At 46.1% G+C, this 24,671-nt stretch overlaps 1 protein-coding gene across 1 annotated transcript in view; it reads left to right on the forward strand.

Moving 5' to 3' along the window:
* Nucleotides 1–24,671, forward strand: part of ccdc73 (coiled-coil domain containing 73) — a 207,098-nt gene that overhangs the window by 160,790 nt on the left and 21,637 nt on the right. Inside the window, exons 14-16 of the mRNA XM_086008260.1 lie at nucleotides 10,660–10,770; nucleotides 18,929–19,069; nucleotides 23,595–23,811. Of these exons, the coding sequence (XP_085864386.1) occupies nucleotides 10,660–10,770; nucleotides 18,929–19,069; nucleotides 23,595–23,811 (469 nt within the window). The remainder of the gene's footprint in view (nucleotides 1–10,659; nucleotides 10,771–18,928; nucleotides 19,070–23,594; nucleotides 23,812–24,671) is intronic.

Consider the following 24,671-nt stretch of genomic DNA (forward strand, 5'->3'; position numbering starts at 1 on the left):
TGCATTAAATTTCATCTGCTACGTGTCCGCCCATTCCACCAGCCTGTCTTAGTCTTCTTGAAGTCTATCACTATCCTCCTCACTGTTCACTGTACAGGAAACTTTCGATTTACCGGCACCTAAATAACCGGAAATCTCGGTTAACCGGCAAAATTCAGGAGTAGGTTCAGGTAAGTTTTATTACTTGCCTTCCGCGATCTGTTGCTGTGCAAGGGTGTGGCTGCAGCTGTTGCTAAGCTACAGAGACGCTTGGAACTTGTGGCCATTGTTCGGAACTGTTGCTAAGCAACAGGATTTGTTGCTTTATACGGAGCTCTCAGCTCTCGTATCTTTTACTATAGCATTCGGTTATCCGGAATTTTTGATGAACCGGCACCACGTCGGTGCCGGATAAAAAAAAGTTTCCTGTACTTCCAAGTTTTGTGTCATCTGCAAATTTTGAAATTGTGCCCTGTACACCCACATCCAAGTCATTAATATAAATCAAGAAAAGCAATGGTCCTTGTACCGACCCTGGGGAACACCAGTGTATACCTTCCTCCAGTCCGAAAAACAACCGTTCACCACTACTCTCTGTTTCCTGTCACTTAGGCGATTTCGTATCCATGCTGCCACTGTCCCTTTTATTCCATGGGCTTCAACTTTGCTGGCAAGCCTATTATGTGGCACTTTATCAAACACCTTTTGGAAGTCCACGTACAGCACGTCAACCGCATTGCCCTCATCATCCCTCTCTGTTACCTCATCCAAAAAACTCAATCAAGTTAGCTAAACACGATTTGCCTTTAACAAATCTGTACTGGCTTTCCTTAATTAATCAATACTTGTCCAAATGACTGTTAATTTTGTCCCGGATTATCGTTTCTAAAAGCTTCCCCACTACTGAGATTAAACTGACTGGCCCGTAGTTGATGGATTTATCCTTACACCCTTTTTTGAACAAGGGTGTAACATTTGCAGTTCTCCAGTCCTCTGGCATCAGCCCCGTATGATCAGCCATGATCTCATTAAATGGCGGAGCAGGCTCGAGGGGCCGAATGGCCTACTCCTGCTCCTATCTTCTATGTTTCTATCTAAGGAGGATTGGAAGATTATAACCAGTACCTCCGCAATTTCCACCTTTATTTCTCTCAGCATCCTAGGATGCATCCCATCCAGTCCTGGTGACTTATCTACTTTAAGTATAGTCAACCTTTCTAGTACCTCCTCCTTATCAATTTTTATCCCATCCATTATCTCGGCTACCTCCTCTTTCACTATGACTTTGGCAGCATCTTCTTTCTTGGTAAAGACAGATGCAAAGTACTCATTTAGTACCTCAGCCATGCCCTCAGCTTCCATGCGTAGGTCTCCTTTTTGGTCCCTAATCAGTCCCACCCCTCTTACTACCCGTTTACTATTTATATGCCTATAGAAGACTTTTGGATTCCCTTTTATGTTAGCTGCCAATCTACTCTCATACTCTCTCTTTGCCCCTCTTATTTCCTTTTTCACTTTCCCTCTGAACTTTCTATATTCAGCCTGGTTCTCACTTGTATTCTCAACCTGACATCTGCTTCATTTTACTCTCTATCTCTTTTGTCATCCAGGGAGCTCTGGCTTTGGTTGCCCTACCTTTCCCCCTTGTGGGAATGTACCTTGACTGTACCCGAACCCTCTCTTCTTTAAAGGCAGCCCATTGTTCGATGACAGTTTTGCCTGCCAATCTTTGATTTCAATTTACCCGGGCCAGATCCGTTCTCAACCCATTGAAATTGGCTTTCCTCCACTTAAGTATTTTTACTCTAGATTTCTCCCTGTTCTTTTCCATAGCGAGTCTAAACCTTATGGTGCTATGATCACTGTTCCCTAAATATTCCCCTACTGACGCTTGCTCTACTTGACCCACCTCATTCCCCAGAACCAGATCCAGCAGTGCCTTCTTCCTCGTTGGGCCAGAAGCGTACTGATCAAGAAAGTTCCCCTGAACATACTTCAGAAATTCTTCCCCCTCTCTGCCCATTGCACTATTGCTATCCCAGTCTATATTAGGATAGTTGAAGTCCCCCATTATCACTACTCCATAGTTCTTGCACCTCTCTGTAATTTCCCTGCAAATTTGCTCCTCTATATCCCCCCCACTAGTTGGCGGCCTATAGAATACACCTAGTAGTGTAATGGCACCTCTGTTGTTTCTTAACTCTAACCAAATAGATTCTGTCCTTGACCCCTCCAGGACATCCTTTCTCTCCAGCACTGTAATATTCTCCTTAATAATCAATACTGCCACCCCACCTCCTTTCTTTCCTTCCCTATCTTTCCTGAACACCTTTTGCAGTATCCAGGAATATTTAGTACCCAATCCTGCCCTTTTTGAGCCAGATTTCTGTTGTGTCCGTGCGTTAATACAGACACTGAAGACAGGAGTTGGTTTCACAGGTGTTTACTGAACAAAGTCTGGAGGGGAACTAACTGATACAACACAATATACAGGCTTATATAGCCCGAGTGGCCATTACCGGCATTACAGTACACAGGGGGCTCTTAAAGGCACGTACACTACAATTCCTCCCCTTTTAGCCAACCAGTACATAATATTTTAAGTAATCATTAATTACATGTTACAAGAAAAATAATCTACACATTGCTGCAGTTAATTAATTATAAGTCAGTCTCTCTGGAGGCTTCCTGACACGGTCCGGATAACGCCTCGGTGGTGTAGTAGTTTCTGGTGGTGTAGTAGGTTCTTTTGGCAAGGCTGATTCGGCTTGAATGCCAGTGTCGGGTTCATCGGGTTCCAGTATCACCGGATCGGAGGTAGATATGGGTATCTCTACTTCATCATTAGGCGTATAGAGTTGTGGTGTAGGTTGTCCCTTTTCGGATGACTCTATGATTTGGTCAGCATGGCGCCTTATTCTGCTTTCTCCGATGTCCACGGTATACATCAGTGGTCCTAGTCATGTGCAGATAGTTCCAGGCTGCCATTTCTCGGTACGGTAGTCCCGGGCCAAAACTTGTTGACCTATCTGGAAGGTTCTAGTTGGCCTTTCATTCATGCCTTGAAATTGCCGGTTCTCCACGTCCCTTCTGATGTTTGGCTTGATCAAATCCAGCCGGCATCTTAGGCTTCTATTGAAGAACATCATGGCGGGAGTTTGGTTTGTAACCATATGTGTTGCATTCCTGTATGCAAATAAGAAGTTATCCACCTTGTGCTGAAGTTTTATGTCTTCATTACCCATGGCCTTTATGGCCTTCTTGAAGGTCTGGACAAACCTTTCAGCCAATCCATTGGTGGCGGGATGGTATGGGGCGGACGTGTAGTGCTTAACCCCATTGTTTTTTAAGAACTTCCTGAATTCTTCGGACACAAATTGCGGTCCATTATCAGAACAGATCTGTTCAGGCAGCCCATTCCTGGCAAATATGGTCCTTAATACTGTGATGGTTTTTTCCGTGGTGGTGGAGGACATCTTTATTACCTCCGGCCACTTGGAGTGTGCATCCACCGCGATTAAGAACATTGAGTCCATAAATGGACCAGCAAAGTCGATGTGTACCCTTTGCCAGGGAGATGAGGGCCACTCCCATGGATGTAGAGGGGCTTGTGGTGGAACGTTTTGGACCTTCTGGCATCCTAGGCAGCTCTTGGTAATTTCTTCGATGTCTCCATCGATACCTGGCCACCATACAAACGCCCTGGCTAGGTTCTTCATTTTCACTCCACCCAGATGCCCCTCATGAAGCTCCTTTAGCACTTTATCCTGGAGTTTGGGTGGAATCACCACTCTGGATCCACACATCAAGGTTCCTCGGCACACTGACAGCTGTTCTCTTCTTTGCGAGAATGCTGGCAACAGTGGTTCGCCATGTGCTGGCCATCCTTTCACTGTTAAATCGTAGACTCGTGAGAGAGTCGGGTCATTTCTAGTTTCCCTTTCAATGGCAGAATTTGTTACTGGTAGACATTCGACTATGGTAGAGTGGAAAATCTCCACTGGGTCTACGGTAGGTGCTTCTTCTACCGTTGGCAACGGTAGGCGCGATAACCCATCAGCATTCCCATGCTGTTTTGATCCTTTGTCTTCTATGTTGTATTGGTGTGCCCCTAGAAAAAGGGACCACCTCTGTAACCTTTGCGCTGTCATAATGGGAACACCCTTTTTAGGGTTGAATATGGAGATGAGGGGTTGATGGTCAGCCAACAAGGTAAATTTTTGTCCGTGTAGGTAATGGTTGAATTTCTTCACTCCCCATACCAGGCTGAGTACTTCCCTGTCGATTTGGGCATAGTTACGCTCAGCTGAGTTCAATGAGCGTGACGCAAAAGCTATCGGCCGTTCCGAGCCATCAGGGAATTTATGCGATAATACTGCTCCTACGCCGTAAGGGGATGCATCGCACGCCAGTCTGATTGGCAGTGATGGGTTGTAATGAGCCAAAACTTTTTTGGACATGATTAAGTCTTTGCATTTATGGAAGGCACGTTTACAGTCTTCGCTCCATTTCCAAATTACTCCTGTTTGTAGCAGTTCATTAAGAGGGTGCAGAAGAGTTGATAAGTTCGGTAAAAATTTATGATAGTAATTTATTAATCCCAGGAACGACCTTAATTGTGAAACATTTTCAGGTGCTGGGGCTTTTATGACCGCTTCAATTTTTTCAGGTGACTTATGCAACCCTTCCTTATTAATTATGTGGCCACAATATGATATTTGATTCTGGAAAAATTCGCACTTGGGGCGATTTGCTCGTAGGCCCCGTTCTCTCAGCCTAGTGAGCACCTGCTCCAAATTGGCAAGGTGCTCGTTGTCGTTTTCTCCTGTTACAAGGATGTCGTCTAGGTAGCATTGAGTCCCCGGAATCCCTTGGAGGACTTGCTCCATAGCTCTTTGCCAGATAGCTGGAGCGGATGCTACTCCGAAAACCAGTCGATTGTACTGGTACAGACCTTTGTGTGTATTTATCGTGAGATACTTTTTGGAGGCCTCTTCAACCTCCACCTGTAGATATGCCTGTGCCAAGTCAATTTTGGTGAAACGTTTCCCCCCGGATAGTGAGGCGAAAATATCTCAGAAGAGGATACTGTACCGTGTGAAGGACCGCGTTTACAGTCACCTTGAAGTCTCCACAGATGCGAATTTTTCTCTGTTCTTCAGATTTATCATTATTCAATGCTTTCTTCATGACTGGGACGATGGTTGTTGCCCACTCGCTCCAATCTATTTTGGATAATACGCCTGCCTTTTCCAAATTCTCCAGCTCTGCCTCGACTGCTGGACGAATTGCGTATGGCACCGGTCTTGCCTTAAAAAACTTGGGAATTGCTGCATCTTCCACTTTTATTGAGGCGGTGATGCCTTTCAAGGTTCCTAGTTTGTCTTGAAACACTTCTTTGGCGTTGGCCAAGATGTCTTTTAATCGTTCAGGTATAACGTCATCATCGTTTTTTTTCTTACTGGTCACTGTCAGTGCCTGAATGGAGTGCCAGTCTAAACGTATTTTCCTGATCCATTCACGCCCCAACAGCGGTGGACCACCATCTTGTAGAACGTATAAATACAACTTTTGTATTTCCTTGCCGTTGTATACAACAGGCACCCTTATTTTTCCTTTGGGGTATACTTTCTGCCCCATATATGTTTTCAAGATAATTGATGTGTCTTTTAAAGGTATATGCGGAAATAGCCGCTCGTAATCCCGTCGATTTATGACGGTCAGAGCTGATCCTGTATCTAGCTCCATTTTAACTGGGGACCCTGCTATCGTGAGGGTAACCCAAATGGTCTGGTAATCATCTTTGGCAATTACATTATGTAATTTGAGACAGCTTAGTCTCTTGTTTTCGGAGTTGCTATCGCTCTTCTGGTCTTCGGAGCTACTGTTCGTCATCATTTGTACCTTTCTGTACTTTTCTTTATTGATTTTTTTTTTCCTGTCCGTGGATTTTTTTTGTCCAGATCGGCATACCCGTGCAATGTGTCCAATCTTTCCGCATTGCCTGCATGCTTTGTCCTTGAACCAGCAGTCCCTCTGGTCATGGGTGGATCTGCCGCAGCGATAACATCTCTCGAAACCCTGTGTCATTTCATGGGTGCCGAAGTCCTGTGTCTTTTGTTGTATCTCTGCAGCTCCTCTTGCGGCTGCTTTGTATGATACAGCCATACTGAAAGCCTTGTCCAGTGTTAAATCTTTTTCAGAAAGCAGCCTTTTCTGTGTTCCTTCACTTAGGAGACCGCAGACAAATTTGTCTCGAAGATAATCTGCTAGTCCTGCCCCGAATTGGCAGTGCTTTGATAGCTTTCTTAATTCGGTGAGGTAATCAGCGTTACTTTCATTCTTGTGTTGATTCCTCTTGAAGAATTTGAATCGTTCCGCTATCAGCAGCGGTGTTGGGTTTAAGTGCTCCTGTAGGGTATCAACAATTTCTTTAAAATTGTTGTCCTTTGGTTTGGCTGGAGTGATTAAGTTTCGTAACAGCCCGTATGTCTTTGCGCCCATTAGATTTAGCAGTACTGACGCTTTTTTTTCATTTTCTATTCCATTTGCGGTGCAATATACCTCCACTCTTTCCACATATGTGGTCCAATCCTCTATCTCGTTATCAAAAGCATCAATATTGCCAGACTTAGGCATCCTAGAAAAAAAATGGCGCTTCCCGCGCTTTTCTTTCTTTTCTGCAGAAAAGATATGGCGCTTCCCGCGCTTCCCCGCCGCTGCTGCCGATGACAACGCTGTTTCCCGCGGGTTTCCGTTCTTTTTATTTATTTATTTACAGTTGGAGACTCGTTCCCGCCGGACTCTCTAGGTCTGAACGCCGACCTGCTTGCAGCGCCGGCCGTCTCCCGAGTGCTCCCTCCCCGTCTGTTACTGCTTGCCTCCACCTTCGCTGCTTGGCCTAGCTGCAGAGCCAGCTGCTGGAGCCCCCACCCGACGCCCAGGAAGGATTATTGCAGTACCTGCCACCAGCTTGGCTAGCTGGTGAAACCACAGCTTTTTCTTTTCCTTGATTTTCTTCAACTTTGGACGCCAGAGGAATCGATGTCCTTGAGGTGCTGCCGAATTGCAGGTAAGTCCGTTTCCAATTCGTCGCCACTGTTGTGTCCGTGCGTTAATAGAGACACTGAAGACAGGAGTTGCTTTCACAGGTGTTTACTGAACAAAGTCTGGAGGGGAACTAACTGATACAACACAATATACAGGCTTATATAGCCCGAGTGGCCATTACCGGCATTACAGTACACAGGGGGGCTCTTAAAGGTACATACACTACAATTTCCGTTATCGCCATGACATCATATTTCCATGTGTCTATTTGCGCCTGCAGCTCACCTACCTTATTTACCAGACTTCGTGCATTCACACACATGCACTGTAAACCTACCTTAGACCTTCTTGTATTCTCTGTTAGTCTGACCACAGCTAATACCGTAGTATTTCTTACTCTCATGCTATCTGTCTCTCCCAATCCTCTGTGCACCTTGTTTCTCCTTTCTAATGCTACATCCTGGTGCCCATCCTCCAGCCAAATTAGTTTAAACCCTCCCCAACAGCACTAGCAAACCTCCCCACGAGGACACTGGTCCCAGCTCTGTTGAGGTGCAACCCGCCCGGCCTGTACAGGTCCCATCTCCCCCAGAACTGGTCCCAATGTCCCAGGAATCTAAAGCCTTCCCTCCTGCACCATCTCTCCAGCCACACATTCATCTGCTCTATCCTCCTATTTCTATACTCACTAGCTCGTGGCACTGGGAGTAATCCAGAGATTACTACTTTTGGAGGTCCTGCTTTTTAACCTCTTTCCTAGCTCCCTAAAATCTGCCTGCAGGACCTCATCCCTCTTTCTACCTATGTCGTTGATACCGATATGGACCATGACCTCTGGCTGTTCACCCTCCCCCCTCAGAATGTTCTGCAGCCACTCAGTGACATCCTTGACGCTGGCACCAGGGAGGCAACATACCATCCTGGAATCACGTCTGTGGCCAAAGAAACGCCTGTCTGTTCCCTGAACTATCGAATCTCCTATCACTATTGCTTTTACGATCTTCCTTCTCCCCCACCCCCTGTACAGCTGAGCCACCCATGGTGCCATGAACTTGGCTCTGGCTATACTCCCCAGAGGAACCATCGCCCTCACCAGTACTGGTTAGAGAGTGAGATGCACTCAGGAGACTCCTGCACTACCTGCCTGGTCCTCCTTGTCTGTCTGACAGTCACCCATTCCCTCTCTGCCTACACACTCTTACGCTGCAGGGTGACTACCTCCTGAAACATGCTATCCACGTAGCTCTCAGCCTCACAGATGCACAGCAGTGATGCCAGCTGCTGCTCAAGCTTCGAAACCCGGAGCTCGAGCTCCTCTAGCTGACGACACTTCCTGCACATGTGGTCGTCCAGGACAAGGGAAGCGTCCTGGAGTCACCACATAGCACAAGATGTGCATTCCATGGGACCGAGGTGCCCTGCCATGCCTCTACTTAATAGACTATTAAGTAATTTAACAGAAATAAACTTAAGACTTAAAAAAAAATCACCAACTACTCACCAATCAGCTCCTTCCCTTGCGCTGACGTCACTTACCTCGCTCCCTGACACTCGCGTTCCCTCCGGGCTGTTGGGCCTACCTTTATCTGCGGCCGCACCTCTCGCTCTCCCGCAGGTCCGCTCTCGTGTCTATTAACTTAGAGACCTTGGGTTCTGTGGCTCCACTCCTCCTTTTCAGTCAGACGTCTCCACCGCCTTCCTCCTCTCCACTGATTCCTGCGCTCACAAAATTCCTCCACTCTGTTTGTGATTCACTCCGTCTGCAATCTCCCAGCTCTGTCTCCAACCTCTAGGAGCTATGGCAGGCAGGGGTTCCTCTCTACTACACTTGTGTCGGTGGAGCGGACCCCCAGGAATTTTAGGGCCCTGCTTATCATTCAAGCACCAGTTTATTATTTCTCCGCATTTCTTGTGAGTTACATAAGAGATTAAACAACAATTGCGATGTTTTATGAAATGTAATGAATTTTGAAAAGATCTCAAAGACTACAACAAAAATACTGAAGCAAAAGCGACATTTTTAATTTGTCTGCTCCCCCCACCCCCCCCACCAAGAATAAAACTTGGCAACAAAAGACTGGAGTAAAAATGGAACTAAACTTCTTGCATAGGCGATACATAAAATAAGATTAATATTCATGGTCCCGAGACAAGGTTAAGACTAAAATTTAAATGATATCTCGGACTAGAACAACTTTGACAGGGGACATCCCTTTCGAAGAATCAAGCTAGCCTAAAAATACATTTTAAAAAATCATATACAGTGTCTTGAAGTGCCAAAGTGGGAGAAACAGAACTTAAATAGATGTGGTGGGGAGTGGATATCTACATAGAACTGAAAAATGCTGCAAGAATGGCATGTAGGACCCTTCTAGTAAAATGTTTCAAAGGGTTAGATTCATGAGTGTCTGCTGCCTGGGATTAAAGCAGTGGCACAGGGGGGACCCTGAATATGACAGCAAGTATACAGTAATAAGCCAGTTTTCCAAATACACAATTCTATAGTCTGTGTTGGAAAACATATGAGAGAAAGTATGAAATTGGCTATATATGGGATTTACTTTTCAAGCAAATATGTAGCATTTGCTGAATTGGTTGAATAAGATAGTGTGGTGGATGAGTAACAAAAGATGTAATTTTAAGGAATACTTTAAATAAATTGCCGGCATTCGGATGAGACTTTAAACCAAGGCCACATCTACCCTCTCAGGTGGATGTAAAAGATCCCACGACACTATTTTGAAGAAGAGCAGGGGAGTTCTCCCCAGTGTCCTGGCCAATATTTATCCCTCAATCAACATCACTAAAACAGATTATGTGGTAATTATCACATTGCTGTTTGTGGGAGCTTGCTGTGTGCAAATTGGCTGCCGCGTTTCCTACATTACAACAGTGACTACACTTCAAAAAAGTACTTCATTGGCTGTAAAACGATTTGGAACGTCCTGAGGTCGTGAAAGTCGCTATATAAATGCAAGTCTTTCTTTCTTTCATTCTTTAAACAATTGTCCACATCACTAATCAAAATAATTTTAAATTGTTCACTTCAGCAATGTCAAAAGTACGTCTGGTGTGTATATATACCAAATATAGTAACACATAGATAATTTCTCCTACTAAATAACTGCTTAAATTAATCAACAGCGAAGCCATGCAAAAATTATAGTGCTTATCGTATTAATTATACTTTTCACTTGAAAGATGGGCAGTTTTCATTCAGCTTTTAATTTTTTTGCTCATGGTATACTAGATTAGTCCAAAGTCTATTCCTTATCACTCAGCTCAGCATTTTATATTGCTTAGACTAGCACATTAGAAGTTGTGCACTGAGACAGAAAGCTATAGCAGATGTGTTTATTATACCTATTACTGCCATCGGTTTTATGAAAAGGCCATCTTTTTCCCCTCCATGTACTCCTCCAGGTTTCTGTGAACCGAGTCAGATGTACATTTCTTAAATTTGGTGGCCTGCTAATTTATGAAATTCATTGGCAACGTGGCAAATCAACGTTGATCTTTATTGGAGCACGAATCTATTAGAAGCAACACACAAGCACGATGTAGTAGAGGGAGATCACGTAAGGCCAAGAATGTTATATTAATTTTCTGGGGCAATTAATTTTATGGCAGGTTCTGGAAAGGGATAATGAGCTACTCCGGGAGAAGGCAAAAGAAAATGAAGATAAATTTCAGATTCTCGAGAGAGAAAATGAAAAGTCGACAGCTCAGTGGAAAAAGGAGGTAACGGAATTAAAATAATACAACATTCATATGTAGATTTTAATTTTTTTTTTTAGCTAGCAGCTCAATTAGCTACAAAAACAAAATGGTAAAAACACAATAATATAGCCATCTTAGAAAAAATGTTATAGAGTTCCCTGTGGTTCTGCTTTATATGGTTATTTACAGTGTCAAAGAACTCATACCAATGTCTCACCACAGTAATATAGATTCAGATTACTGAAGGATGGCGTCCTTGTTCCCACTCAATCAATCACCGTCTCCCACCCCATTGCTGCTCCCGCCCCCGGTATAGCTCCCATCTTTGCTCCACCAAGATAGAAGGGAACAATCTTCAGCGTACCTGGTCCAGCCACCCATTGCTAGACATGTCAAGCATTACTGTACTTCGCTGTCCTTCGCTAAGACTGTCTCTTTCGCCAAGATCATTCTGGATGGCAAGGACAACCCCCAGGCTGTTTTTTTTACTACAGCCAACTGTTCTTTTAAATCCCTCTCCCTCGCCTCAAAAGCCAACTGCATGGAGCTCAAGGACTTCTTCGCCTCGAAGATAGAGACCAGCCATGCACTTGCTTCTACTGTTTCGTCCCCAAGTCTCCCACCCTGTCTTTTTGTAGTTTCTTGCCATCTCTCCTGTGTGTTCTTCAAGCTCATCTTGTGCATGAGGCCCACAATCTACTCCTCCACGCTCCCCCCCCCCCCCCACCACACTGAATTTCTGACCACTCAATTCCCCTTCCTGACTCCCATACTGACATCATCAGTCATGGCCCTTTTCACTTTAAAACCGCCATCATCCATCCCTCCTTAAAAATAAGCAAACCTTGACCCTCTCCAACTACAGACCCATCACCAAATTCCCTTTTCCCCTGCTAAGGTCCTTGAACATATTGGCCTAGAAATTCATTACAGCCACTTTTGGGGCGGTAAAGTCGGGCGGCTGCTAAAGTTTGCGCCCGGCGCAAATTCGAGGCCACTTCTCCGATATTCATTAGCTTCGCCCTAAGAGTTTGCTCGAGTGCTAAAACTGGCGATGCACGCCTCTCTTTAGGCGCTAAGCCGGAGGTGCTGAGCGAGAGCGCCGAGGCCGGGCGCAGCGCAGGTGCGGCCATTTCTTGATTGACAGCAGACACCCTGGTGCCGGCCAGCTCTTAAGGGGGAAGGATCGACTTGGTCTGCTGCCACGCCCTGGATAGTGGAGCCCTGCAGCTAGGCCTGAACACTGCTGCTGGACCCAAATAGCGCCTGAAACCATGGAGAAGGCCCGTGAATGAGCGCAGCGCTTCTCAGAGCTTGATCTGAGGGTGCTGGTTGGTGCTGTGGAGAAGAGACGCCATATTTTGTTTCCGGACAATGGCAGGAAGCCGCCGGCCCGCGTCTACCGGAGAGCCTGGAGGCATGTCGCCACCAAGGTGTCATCCAACAGCGAGGTCCCCAGGAGCGGTGTCCAATGCCGCAAAAAGCTAAATGACCTCGCCAGGATTGTCAGGGTGAGTACCCTTTCCAGTGTCCTCCTCATCCTTGCATGTGCACCTCACATTATGGGCAAAGGGACGTGAAAGCCCTAATGGCCAGCCCTCATGCAGCAGCTATGGGACACTCATGAACATCAATTGCACATTGTGCACTTAACACACTGGCCAGGCTATTCGACCATGGGAGGCAGTGCACACAAGATCAGGGCTACACACTGGCCAGGCTATTCCACCATGGGAGGCAGTGCACACAAGATCAGGGCTACACACTGTACTTAGAGGCCGTCCTTTCTCTTGCAGGCCAAGCTGGCCAATAATAAGAGGAGCCGGACTGCGACCGGGGGAGGCGGACCCCAGATCCAGCCGCTCACCGAGCTGCAACATCGCGTGGAGCGCATCATGGGTGCCCGGGTGATTGGCCCCGTTGCATCTGGAGATGCCGACCCTGTTCTGGGCACCAATGGTAAGGACATCACCTTTTGGACCTCTCTCGTCCCACTTGCGCATCAGATCTACATCCTTTGCCACTGTCCGACCAATGCGCTGAATGCCACCACTCATGCATCCCTCGCTGACGCCCTCTCCTCACTCTAAAGCTACTCTTGTGCCTTCCTGCTTTCAGATGGTGAGGAGGAGGTCCCTGAAGTTGCCAGTGACAGCCCCTCAGAAGAGGAGGAGGAGCAAGAGGAAGGCGGCCCATCAGGGGAACCCTCAGCCGCGGCAACCCATGCCAATGTAGGGGACACGTCTTCCCTGGAGGGGAGCGTGGGGGAAGTGTCGGAGGGGAGGGTAGCTCCTGGGACCAGCGGCCTGCAGAAACGCGGGAGGGGGGTGGAAGCTCAGCGGCCTTCTCCCCAGAGGGGGGAAGGGTTGGAGGGGAGTCCAATTGCTGGGCCCAGCGGCGTCCAGCAACGCAGGAAGGGTCGGCCAGCTCGGCGGCCTTCTCCCCAGAGGGAGAGTCCGGCCTCCAGTCCGGAGACGGCCAACGCCGAGGAGATGCGCCGCCTCGAGGACTTGTCCGCGGACTCGGAGCGCCGGCACACGGAGCTCATGGGGGTAGTGGCACGGTTGCCTGAGGCCATCGAGTCCCTGTCTCGGAGTGTGACCAAGTTCGGGGCCTCACAGGCCACCAGTCGGGCGGAATTCGGGGCAGCTCAGGCAGCGAGTGGCCAGGTGATCAGTGGTGCCGTGCAGTCACTGGGTGCTCTGATGCGGTCACTGAACAGGTCAACACGGGCACTCACTGCTGCCACACTCGCTGTGTCAGCCAGGCATCGCCAGGGCACCCGGCGCGCTGCAGCAGCACAGCGGTCTGTCCCTTGGCAGATTGGTGCGCATGCTGCAGTGCTGGCCCGGCTGAGTGCCAGTGTCTCAGGCGACCAGCGAGCGCCTGCCATCCGCCAGCTTGCCCCCATTCCTCCAGCCACCACTGCCACTCCCCCAGTGGAGCTGCCAGGAGCTGCTGCAGCGACTGATGCTGGCCAGCCACAGCTGCAGCATTCACCAGCCGGCCCCTCGACGGCCAGACCTAGTCTAGGCCGACCCCCAAGGGCATCTGCCGTCACGACATGTGCCCCTCAGGAGCCTGCCCCCAGCCTTGCAGCAGCCAATGGCCTCACTTTGAGGAGGAGCAGCAGGGCGTGCAGGGGCCGCCAAAGTTTGCAGAAGGCATCGCCCTCGCGGGCCACTAAGTAGAGGGTGTGTCCAAATGTTGTGTTTTCTGGAATGTGTGTTTTGTGAAGGCCGAGGATGAAGGCCATTTTTGTTTACACCTTTTGTTAATGCTCCCCAGGTTGTGGGAGTGAGTCATGTGTGTGAGTGTTTTTTGGGGGTTTCGTCTGTTTTTGGTTTTCATGTTGGAAGGGCCCTGAGTTTGTACAATAAACCATTTTATTTATTCACATTGTCCATGTTTGATCTTTGAAGTGTTTGTTGCCTTAACCGGCTGACGGCTTGCGGAGCGGCTGCAATCATGTTCTTTCATTGGCACAAGCCATTCCCTGACAGGGGGCCTAGAAGTGACGGTCAATAAGCTGCCGACGGGCGGCCCTTGGACCTTCTGCCTCCCTCCTGGGCTGGTACTCCTCGTCCTCCTCCTCCTCCTGCTCCTCCTCCTGAGGTGGTGGTCCAACGTGAGGTGGCAGTGCCTGAGTCCTGCGGGTAGCCAGGTTGTGCAGCATGCAGCAAACGACGACGAATTGGGAGACTCGATCCTGCGAATACTGGAGGGCTCCCCCGGAGCGATCCAGACAGCGGAACCGTTGCTTGGGGACGCCGATTGTTTGTTCTATGATGTTCCTAGTCGCTTGATGGCTCTCGTTGTATGCCTCTTCAGCAGGGGTCGTGGGCGCGCGGAGCGGGGTCATGAGCCAGGTACACAAAGGATAGCCTTTGTCCCCGATAAGCCATCCTCTTGGGTGAGGCTGTGCCTGGAACATGTCAGCCACAGTTGTCTGTCGCAGGATAAAGGCATTGTGGCTGCTGCCTGGAAAGCGGGCATTGACAGCTAGGATGCGCTGCCTGTGGTCACACACCAGCTGTACGTTGAGGGAATGGTAGCCCTTCCGGTTGCGGTAATCCTCGGCATGCTCCAGAGGTGCCCGCAAAGCCACATGCGTGCAGTCAATGGCGCCCTGCACCATGGGGAAGCCCGCTATTCTTGCAAATCCCACTGCACGCTGCTGCTGCTTCTCCAGGGTCATGGGGAAAGAGATGAATTGACGTCTCCTTCTGAAAAGGGCATTGGTCACCTGGCGGATGCAGCAATGCACGGCGAACTGGGAGATGTTAGCGATGTCCCCAGCAGCGGATTGGAAGGAGCCGGTGGCATAGAAGTTGAGAGCCATCGTCACCTTCACTGCCACCGACAGAGACGTCCTGCGCATCAGCTGTGGACGCAGATCTCTGTGCAGCAGCTGGCAGATGTCTGCAACCACCTCCCTTCTGAATCGCAGCCTCCTAACACACTGCGCGGCAGACATGGTCAGATAGGAGGACTGCTGGCGGTATACCCTGGGTGGGTAAGGCCTCACTTGGCGACGCCTGTTGCCCCCTCTGCGTCTAGCCAGGGCTGCCACTCTCTCACGGCGTCTGTAAGCCCTTCTGGCATAAGGCTGAAACTCAGCGTTGGCACCCAATGCAGCCCCCATTATATGCTGGCAAACACTGAGATCTCAATGAAGGCAAAGATAATTGCTAAGCTCTGGCCTGAGCCAAAAATACCTGTCCTAGTGTTGGGCCAAAGCAGTAAGCTCTCCTCCTTGGTCTCTCTCCAAAAAACCGTTGCACAAGAGTGAATGCTGCAAAATGGCTGGCCTTTATAGTGCAGGGTAAGTGCCCTTTAATTTGCGCTCCCCGCGGCCCGCCTCGGCTGTGTACCGTTCCACTTCACAGTCGTTAGGGCCGCCCGGCGCACAATGGGGTGGCGCGAGTGAAGTTCCGGTTCCGGGCGCACAAAGGGCGTTGCACGACGAAATGACGTCATGATCTGCGCGCGCTAAGACTTTGCGCCGGCGCTAAATGTCTACTGAAGTTGGGGCGAGGCGCAGATCGCGCTGCGCCCGGGCGCTAAGCGCCTAGCGCTCGAGATCTACTCCTCCTAAGGCGCTAACGGCTGGCGCGCCCAACTGAATTTCTAGGCCATTGTCCCTTCACAGCTTTGTGCCCTTGCATGGTTCCATTCCTACCTATCGGAATGCATTCAGTGCATCTTCAACAGTGTCTTCTCTTCTCTCTGAGGCCTATCCTCAGTCCTCTCCTCTTTCTCTACATGCTGCTTCTCTGCAACATCAACAGCATTCACATGTACCCTGATAATACCCAGCTCCACCTCTTCATCATTCCTCTTGACCCTGTAACTGACTCCTAGCTGACAGACCGCTTGTGCGGGATGAGCCACAACTTTTTCCATGAGCAGGATGAGTCACAGTTTCCTGCAGTTCAACAGCAGGAAGATCAAAGCCATCCTCTTTGGCCCCTGACACAAACTCCATTCACTTGTCCCTCTCCTTGACCACACTTCTGGGGTGAACCAGACAGTTTGCAACCTTGGCGTCCTGTTCGACTCTGTGCTGAACTTTAAACCACATATCCTATCCATCGCCAAGACCACTTTGACATAAATCGTGCCATTCATATAGAAATGAGTTATGAAATATACTGAGTGGCCTGCTGGTGGCGCTGTCCAGGGAGAGTATAAATACTCGGGCACGGGCCCAGCTTGCTCAGGGACATTTTGTAAACAGGAACTAGTGAAGGATAACTAGACTTCCATGTTGTGAAACAGTCGATTAAAGCCTTGTTTAATACTCTGACCAAGTGCCTAGTAGTTTTCTTACATCACACTTAATGCAATCTCTTCAACTTGGCCCGCTCCTACCCCAGCTCATCACCTCTGCCACTAAAACCTTTATACCTGCCTTCGTTGCTCTCCATGCATGACTACTGTTAACACTGACTCTATTTTGCAATATCACTGTGCACTAGAATTTACTTAGAGTTTCCATTCCATATCCTATCCATTCTGCACAGAAATATTACATTCTTGTTGTCGGCTAAAATCACTATAGCATTTATTTGCACTTAGATCATATGTACAGAAGCTTAGGGACCAGGCAACACCATAAGCACAAATAATATACAGAGTATAGTTGGAGTGGAAAATAAATGGGAAGTGTGTAGGACTATAAACAATATGGTCAGTAAATGTACAATCGTGGTGAACAAGACAAGTGGGACCTTGGGATGTATAGGTCAAGAGACAGAGCACAAGTCCTAGGAGTACTGGGGTGATTGGTGAACGGGACTTTGGTGTGAGTTAGGATATGGGCAGCAGAGTATTGGATGAGCTCAGGTTTATGGAGGGTGGAAGATGGGAGGATGGCCAGGAGAGCATTGGAATAGTCTAGTCTAGACTAGAGGTAACAAAAGGCATGAATGAACGTTTCTGCAGCAGATGAACTGAGGCAGGGGCGAAGTAGGCCGATGTTACGGAGGTGGAAGTAGGCAGTCTTGGTGATAGAGCGGATATGTGGTCGGAAGCCGATCTCGGGGTCAAATACGACACCAAGGTTGTGAACGGTCTGGTTCAGCCTCAGACAGTTGCCAGGGAGAGGGATGGAGCTGGTGGCCAGGGAACGGGAGTTTGTGGCAGGGACCGAAGACCATGGCTTCGTTCTTCCCAATATTTAATTGGAGAAAATTTCTCCTCATCCAGTACTGGATTTCGGACAAGCAGTGTGACATATCAGAGACAGTGGAGGGGTTGGTGAGGTAGAGCTGGGTGTCGTCAGCGTACATGTGGAACCTGACGTGTTTTCGAATGATGTCGCCGAACATCATGGCAGACTGCCCAATCAAGAAAGCCTTTATCATCTTGATGAACAGATTCTTTCATTATTTTCTTAGAGGACCATTGCTGGCAATTCTTTTTAAACTTGGGAAAAATAACAGTCTCCATTTTAATCATAAAAAATTATATGAGAGAGATGTAATCAAGACAACATTTCCATTTTTGTAACTGCTCACAACCTCTTGTCGGGGGTAGGACTTTAGTAAACTGAAAACTGGTACACAACTGAAATCTGACCACCATTGAACATTTAACAAAAGGTGTATGTAGTATTAGTTGGCATTCAGTGTCCGTTTGTCATAATAAATATTTTGCCATGATTCATTTTTTTAAGGGTTATTATAGTTTCTTCTTCAATAAAGAGTCAACAGTGGTTGTCTTCCCTATTTTAAAGACAGTGTTATGTGTCAACTTAGTTGATTGTGTCAACAATGAATGGTAACAATTTTAATAAAGTCTTAAGCAGAGACCAGATAACTTCAGGCACATTATAAAACATACAGGAAACTTTCTGATATCCGGCACTGATGGGACCGAGCTGGTGCCGGCCCATCAAAACTGCCGGAGAAACCAGCGCTAATGTTAAAACATACGGAGCTTCTGAGCTCCGTCTGAAGCAACAAACCCTGTTGCTTAGCAACAGCTTCAAAACAGTCGGCGCAGCTTGCAAGCGTCTCTGTAGCTAAGCAACAGCTTCAGCTAGACGCTTGCAGAGCCACGACTGGAGAAAAAAAGCAACGAAAAGTTAAAAAAACTTATCTGAAGCGACTCCTGAATTTTGCCGGTGGATAGAGCGTTCCGGACATTTAACCTCCGTTTAAACGAAAGTTTCCTGGATCAGGCAAGTTGAACAATTTTATATTGTCATTCATATAATTTGTCAAAAGCACTAATATAGACGCTTCTTTGATCACAGAAGTGTGATACACAGATTATGTTACTGTGGTATGCAAGACAGTTTTATATGGCATTTATACCCAACACAGAGGTGAGTTTTACACCTCCCCATTTTTAATAAGTTAAATCTCCATGCACATGTAGCATTCCCTAGCTGAGAGTTCAGGCAAGTGAATATTTTAAGTCTGTACCAGTGCTGCTCTTGAACATGCCAATAGCAGGTATGGAAAAATGCCTCGACAGGCAATCTCCCTTCACTCATGGGAATATGCTTAAATGTTGCTCTCTGATACCCCCAACCATAGCCACGATTGAAGCACATTGTTTTCTGTGAGTACCGACTTTACTACAGGACCAAGTTGAAGAAATCAAACCTTTCATGTTTGCATGTTTTCATTACGTCAGTAGAGTAGAAATCTGCGATTCTTGCTTGCAGGAGACTCGATTAAGTGAAGAAAATCAGCGAATTAAATCTGAGTTCGAATCACTGAAGGAGGCTCATGCAGAGTGGCAGGAGAGCCACAGTAAGCTACCTGCGCACAGTGTACAACAAGAACAACAAATTCAGATTCCGCAGGCAAGTTTTTTTTAGTTTGAAGGCTGCAGAATTGTGTTTGTGGCTTTTAAAGAAACATTAGGTTTTCATATAATATCTTCTGTTGGCCTGTAAATATGCTATCTAGATAGTTGTAACAGCTTAAAAATGTTATTGTAATGTAAACCAGATACCATAAAGTCATAAGAAAGAGGTAGTGAGTATTAGACTTTGAATTCTGCATGGTCGTTTGGTTCGTCTACAGTGACACTATTGTAGAAGGCAGAACGACTTCTTAAATAGTTTACTTGGAGCGCAATAAACAAGGGGGGACATAGGACATTATTAGTTGAGGACTTCTATCTACTCTCTACATATTGTTGGCATAAATCTTATAGTGTGCTTTATAATGTATTGATGATGCCAGACGTCAAAATTATTCTATCATTTAGCTGGTTCAGAGTTGTGAAGACTGACAAAGAAAGAAAAACAGCAAATAATCACAGGCAGACAAATAGAAGAGAGAAATTAAGGAGGCAAAGAAAGAGAGAAAGATCCAGACAACAATGAATTAAGATTCAAAAGAATAAACTTGTTAGATAGAAAGAGCTCACATTTATAAAGCACCTTTTACAACCTCAGGATGTCCCAAAGCGCTTTACAGCCAATGAAGTGTAGTCACTGTTGTAATGTAGGAAACACGGCAGCCAATTTGCGCACAGCAAGCTTCCACAAACAGTAATGAGATAATGACCAGATAACCTGTTTAATGATGTTGGTTGAGGGATAAATATTGGCCAGGACATAATTCTTCATTTGGTGGGAGGAGCTTATCACAATGATTACATCATGACATCATGACATTGTGGGGTTAAAAGGCAGCTTGCGATAGGAAACCTACCTACTGCATTTATACTGCAGTTTGGGTTTCAAACTCCCAGCTGCTAACGGTTTCAGTTTCCATTCTTAATGCAATGGATCGTTGATCTGACTTCACTTACACATCAACTTTAGCCCTACGGTGAAAGGGAAACTGCCTCATCATGCTGTGTATATGCACCCTAAGTTTATACTTTTCCTGGATTTCCAATATCTCTTATTTTAGAATTGGTTTTAACGTCTAGAGGATAAATTTCACTAGAAAATTACTACAAAATATGTTTATCAAGAAACATAGAAACATAAAAACATAGCAGATAGGAGCAGGAGTAGGCCATTCGGCCCCTCGAGCCTGCTCCGCCATTCAATGAGATCATGGTTGATCATCCAAATTCAGTACCCTGTACCTGCCTTCTCTCCATATCCCTTGATCCCTTTAGCCTTAAGAAATATATCCAACTCCTTCTTGAATATATTTAATGAATTGGCCTCTACTGCCTTCTTTGGCAGAGAATTCCACAGGTTCACCACTCTCTGGGTGAAGAAATTCCTCCTTATCTCTGTCCTAAATGGCTTACCCCTTATCCTTAGACTGTGACCCCTGGTTCTGGACTCCCCGACCATCGGGAACATCCTTCCTGCATCTAGTCTGTCTAGTCCTGTTAGAATTTTATAAGTTTCGATGAGATCCCCTCTCATTCTTCTAAACTCCAGCGAGTACATGCCCAGTCGACCCAATCTCTCCTCATACGTCATTCCTGCCATCCCAGGTATCAGCCTGGTGAATCTTCGCTGCACTCCTTCCATGGCAAGAACATCCTTCCTCAGATAAGGCGAACAAAACTGCACACAATACTCAAGATGTGGCCTCATCAAGGCCCTGTACAACTGCAGCAAGACATCCTTGTTCCTGTACTCAAACCCTCTCGCTACAAAGGCCAACATACCATTTGCCTTCTTAACCGCCTGCTGCACCTGCATGCTTACTTTCAGCGACTGGTGCACAAGGACGCCCAGGTCTCGTTGCACTTCCCCTTCTCCCAATTTATTGCCATTTAGGTAATAATCTGCCTTCCTGTTTTTGACACCAAAGTGGATAACCTCACATTTATCCACGTTATATTGCATCTGCCATGCTTCTGCCCAATCACCCAACCTGTCCAAATCATACTGGAGTTTCTCGGCATCCTCCTCACAGCACACCCACCCACCCAGCTTTGTGTCGTCTGCAAACTTGGAGATATTACATCTAGTTCCCTCATCCAGATCATTAATATATATTGTGAATAGCTGGGGTCCAAGGACCGATCCCTGCGGTACCCCACTAGTCACTGCCTGCCACTCGGAAAAAGACCCGTTTATTCCAACTCTTTGCTTTCTGTCTGCCAACCAGTTCTCTATCCAAGTCAATACCTTGCCCCCAATCCCATGTGCCTTAATTTTACATGCTAATCTCTTATGCGGGACCTTATTGAAAGCCTTTTGAAAATCCAAATATACCACATCCACTGGTTCTCCCTTATCTATTTTACCAGTTACATCCTCAAAAAATTCCAGTAGATTCGTCAAGCACGATTTACCTTTTGTAAAGCCATGTTGACTTTGTCTGATCCGGTCACTTTTTTCCAAGTGCTCTGCTATTACATCCTTTATAATGGACTCTAGCATTTTCCCCACTACCGATGTCAGGCTTACCGGTCTGTAATTCCCCGTTTTCTCTCTACCACCCTTTTTGAACAGTGGGGTAACATTAGCTACCTGCCAATCCATGGGTACTGTTCCAGAGTCTATCGAATTTTGGAAGATGACCAGCAATGCAGCTACTATTTCTAGGGCCACTTCGTTAAGTACCCTAGGATGTAGATTATCAGGCCCTGGGGATTTCTCGGCCCTCAATCCCATCAATTTCCCTAACACCATTTCCCTACATATACTGATTTCTATCAGTTCCTCCCTTTTATTAGACCCTATGTTCCCCGACATCTTTGGGAGGTTATTTGTGTCCTCCTTTGTGAAGACAGAACCAAAGTATGTATTTAATTGGTCTGCCATTTCTTTGTTCCCCATTATAAATCCCCCTGATTCTGACTGCAAGGGACCTACGCTTGACTTCACCAATCTTTTTCTCTTCACATATCTATAAAAGCTTTTACAGTCAGTTACTCTCATACTCTATTTTCCTCCTCTTAATTAATCCCTTTGTCCTCCTTTGTTGGATCCTAAACTGCTCCCAATCCTCAGGTTTACTGCTTTTTCTGGCCAATTTACATGTCCTCTCCTTGGATATTATGCTATCCCTAATTTCCCTTGTTAGCCACGGTTGAATCACCTTTTTTGTTTTATTTTTATGCCAAACTGGGATGAACAAATTCTGTAGTTCATGCTATCTTTGAATGTTTGCCATTGCCCATCCACCGTCAACCCTTTGAGTGACATTCCCCAATCAATCCTACCGAACTCACACCTCATACCATCGTAGTCTCCTTTATTTAAATTCAGGACCCTAGTCTCTGAGTCAACTATTTCACTCTCCATCTTAATGAAGAATTCTATCATGTTATGATTGCTCCGACCCAAGGGGCCTCGCACAAGATTGCTAATTAATCCTTTCTCGTTACATAATACCCAGTCTAAGATGGCCTGATCTCTAGTTGGTGCCTCGACATATTGGTCCAGGAAACCATCCCGTATACACTCCAGGAATTCCTCCTCCACAGTATTGTTACTAATTTGGTTAGCCCAATCTATATGTAGATTAAAGTCACCCATGATAACTGCTGTGCCCTTATTGCACGCTTCTCTAATTTCCCGTTTAATGCCATCCCTGACCTCCGCATTACTGTTTGGAGGTCTATATACCACTCCCACTAATGTTTTCTGCCCCTTGGTATTTCTCAGTTCTACCCATACAGATTCCACATCATCAGAGCTAATATCCTTCCTTTCAATTGTGTTAATCCCCTCTTTAAACAATCCATAAAGAAAAATCTTGCCATTATATAGCATCTGCCATGTCCTCAGGAGGCTTTACTTTGAAAGTGTAGTTCCTGTTGTTTTACATAGAAATTACAACATGAAAATAGGCTGTTTGGTCCAGCCATGGTCCCTGTGCCATGGGATCTTGCATGTCCACCTGATACAGTGCCTGGGTTTAATGTCTCACCCGGAGGATGGCTCCTCTGACAGTGCTGCACCCCCTCACTACTGCACTGAAGTGTTAGCCTAGATTATGTTTTTAGATCTCTGGAGTTCTCCCCGGCGTCCTGGCCAATATATATCCCTCAATCAACATCACTAAAGCAGATGACTGGTGATTTATCACATTGCTGTTTGTGGGACCTTGCTGTGTGAAAATTGGCTGCCGTGTTTCCTACATTACAACAGTGACTCCACTTCAAAAGTACTTCATTGGCTGTAAAGCGCTTTGGGTCGTGAAAGCTGCTTTAGAAAAACAAGTTGTTTCTTTCTAAACCCACAACCTTCTGACTCTGAGGTGAGAGTGCTAACAACTGAGCCATGCCTGACACCTAGCAAAGTACAAATAGGTTGAAAGATGAAATGATGACATATGTAAAAATAGGAAAGTTTCATTTTAAGTTAAATAATAAGTTGGCAACACTGAAGTTTTTGTTTCATGTAAATATACTCCAGTGTTTAAAAACTCTTTGTTCACTTTTTTTTCTACTAGAATAACTTAAAACAGTTTGAACAGCGTACAGTACAGGGAACACCAGGGCTACAGACCAGTGTGAGTGAGGCCTTGATGGTGACTGACAATGAGGTTAAGCATGCAGGAATTCAGAACACCACAGAAGAGGAAATAAAAAAAGAGTCCAATGAGCGAGACGACCAAAAAGGGATCAGCAATCACAGTCAGGATGGAATGGTCAATGCAGGTAATATAGGTACATGCCGTCATGGGAACTAAGGGATATGGGGATAGTGCGGGAAGGTGGAGTTGAGGTAGAAGATAAACCATGATCTTATTGAATGGCGGAGCAGGCTCGAAGGGCCAAATGGCCTACTCCTACTACTAATTCTTATGTTCTTAAGCATAGACATAACAACAGGAATCTCCCAAATTATTCTGTGTGTGCTTTTGTTGTTTCTGAAGCAGTATGCCATTTAGTGTCAGTGCAGGATTGAACTCAGGAATAAAATTGTGACAATTTGGGATATTGTACAAGAAAAAGCTTATTTATTTCTCTTTATATGTTATATATGCTCTGTTGAATTATTCTTAAAGTTGAAACTGGAAAAAATCTGCACTAGTAGAAAACAGTTCAGCTTGTACTGAAATATTGGTATAATTATTTTTATATATGTATATATACTAGTCGTTATCTCATGAGATTGCACAGAGTGAGGGATGTTTGTATGATTAACATATCTGATTTGTTATGGTGTGTGATTGAATTTTTTACATGTTGACTTTGGCTGGTGAGAGTATTATTGAATTGTATGTATAGATATATTTCAGAGGATGTAGAATAAATTTGGCACCAATTAAGTGTGATTGAAAAGTGTTACAGGAAGTGTGTTGACTGCAAGGCTTTTACTATTTTGCTATCAGATTTCCAGTGGTGTTGCTGAAAGTGAGTCAGAGGATACACTGTTATATGCCACGTAATTGGCAAAAGATGAGTTTAGAATTTTTTTTTACGCAGCGTATTGTTATGATCAGGAATGCACTGCCTGAAAGGGCGGTGGAAGCAGATTCAACAGTAATTTTCAAAAGGGAGTTGGATAAATACTTGAAGGGGAA

The sequence above is a fragment of the Somniosus microcephalus genome, chromosome 15 (assembly GCF_052327205.1).
Source record: "Somniosus microcephalus isolate GS21.2 chromosome 15, FLI_Smic_1.0, whole genome shotgun sequence".
Taxonomy (NCBI): domain Eukaryota; kingdom Metazoa; phylum Chordata; class Chondrichthyes; order Squaliformes; family Somniosidae; genus Somniosus; species Somniosus microcephalus.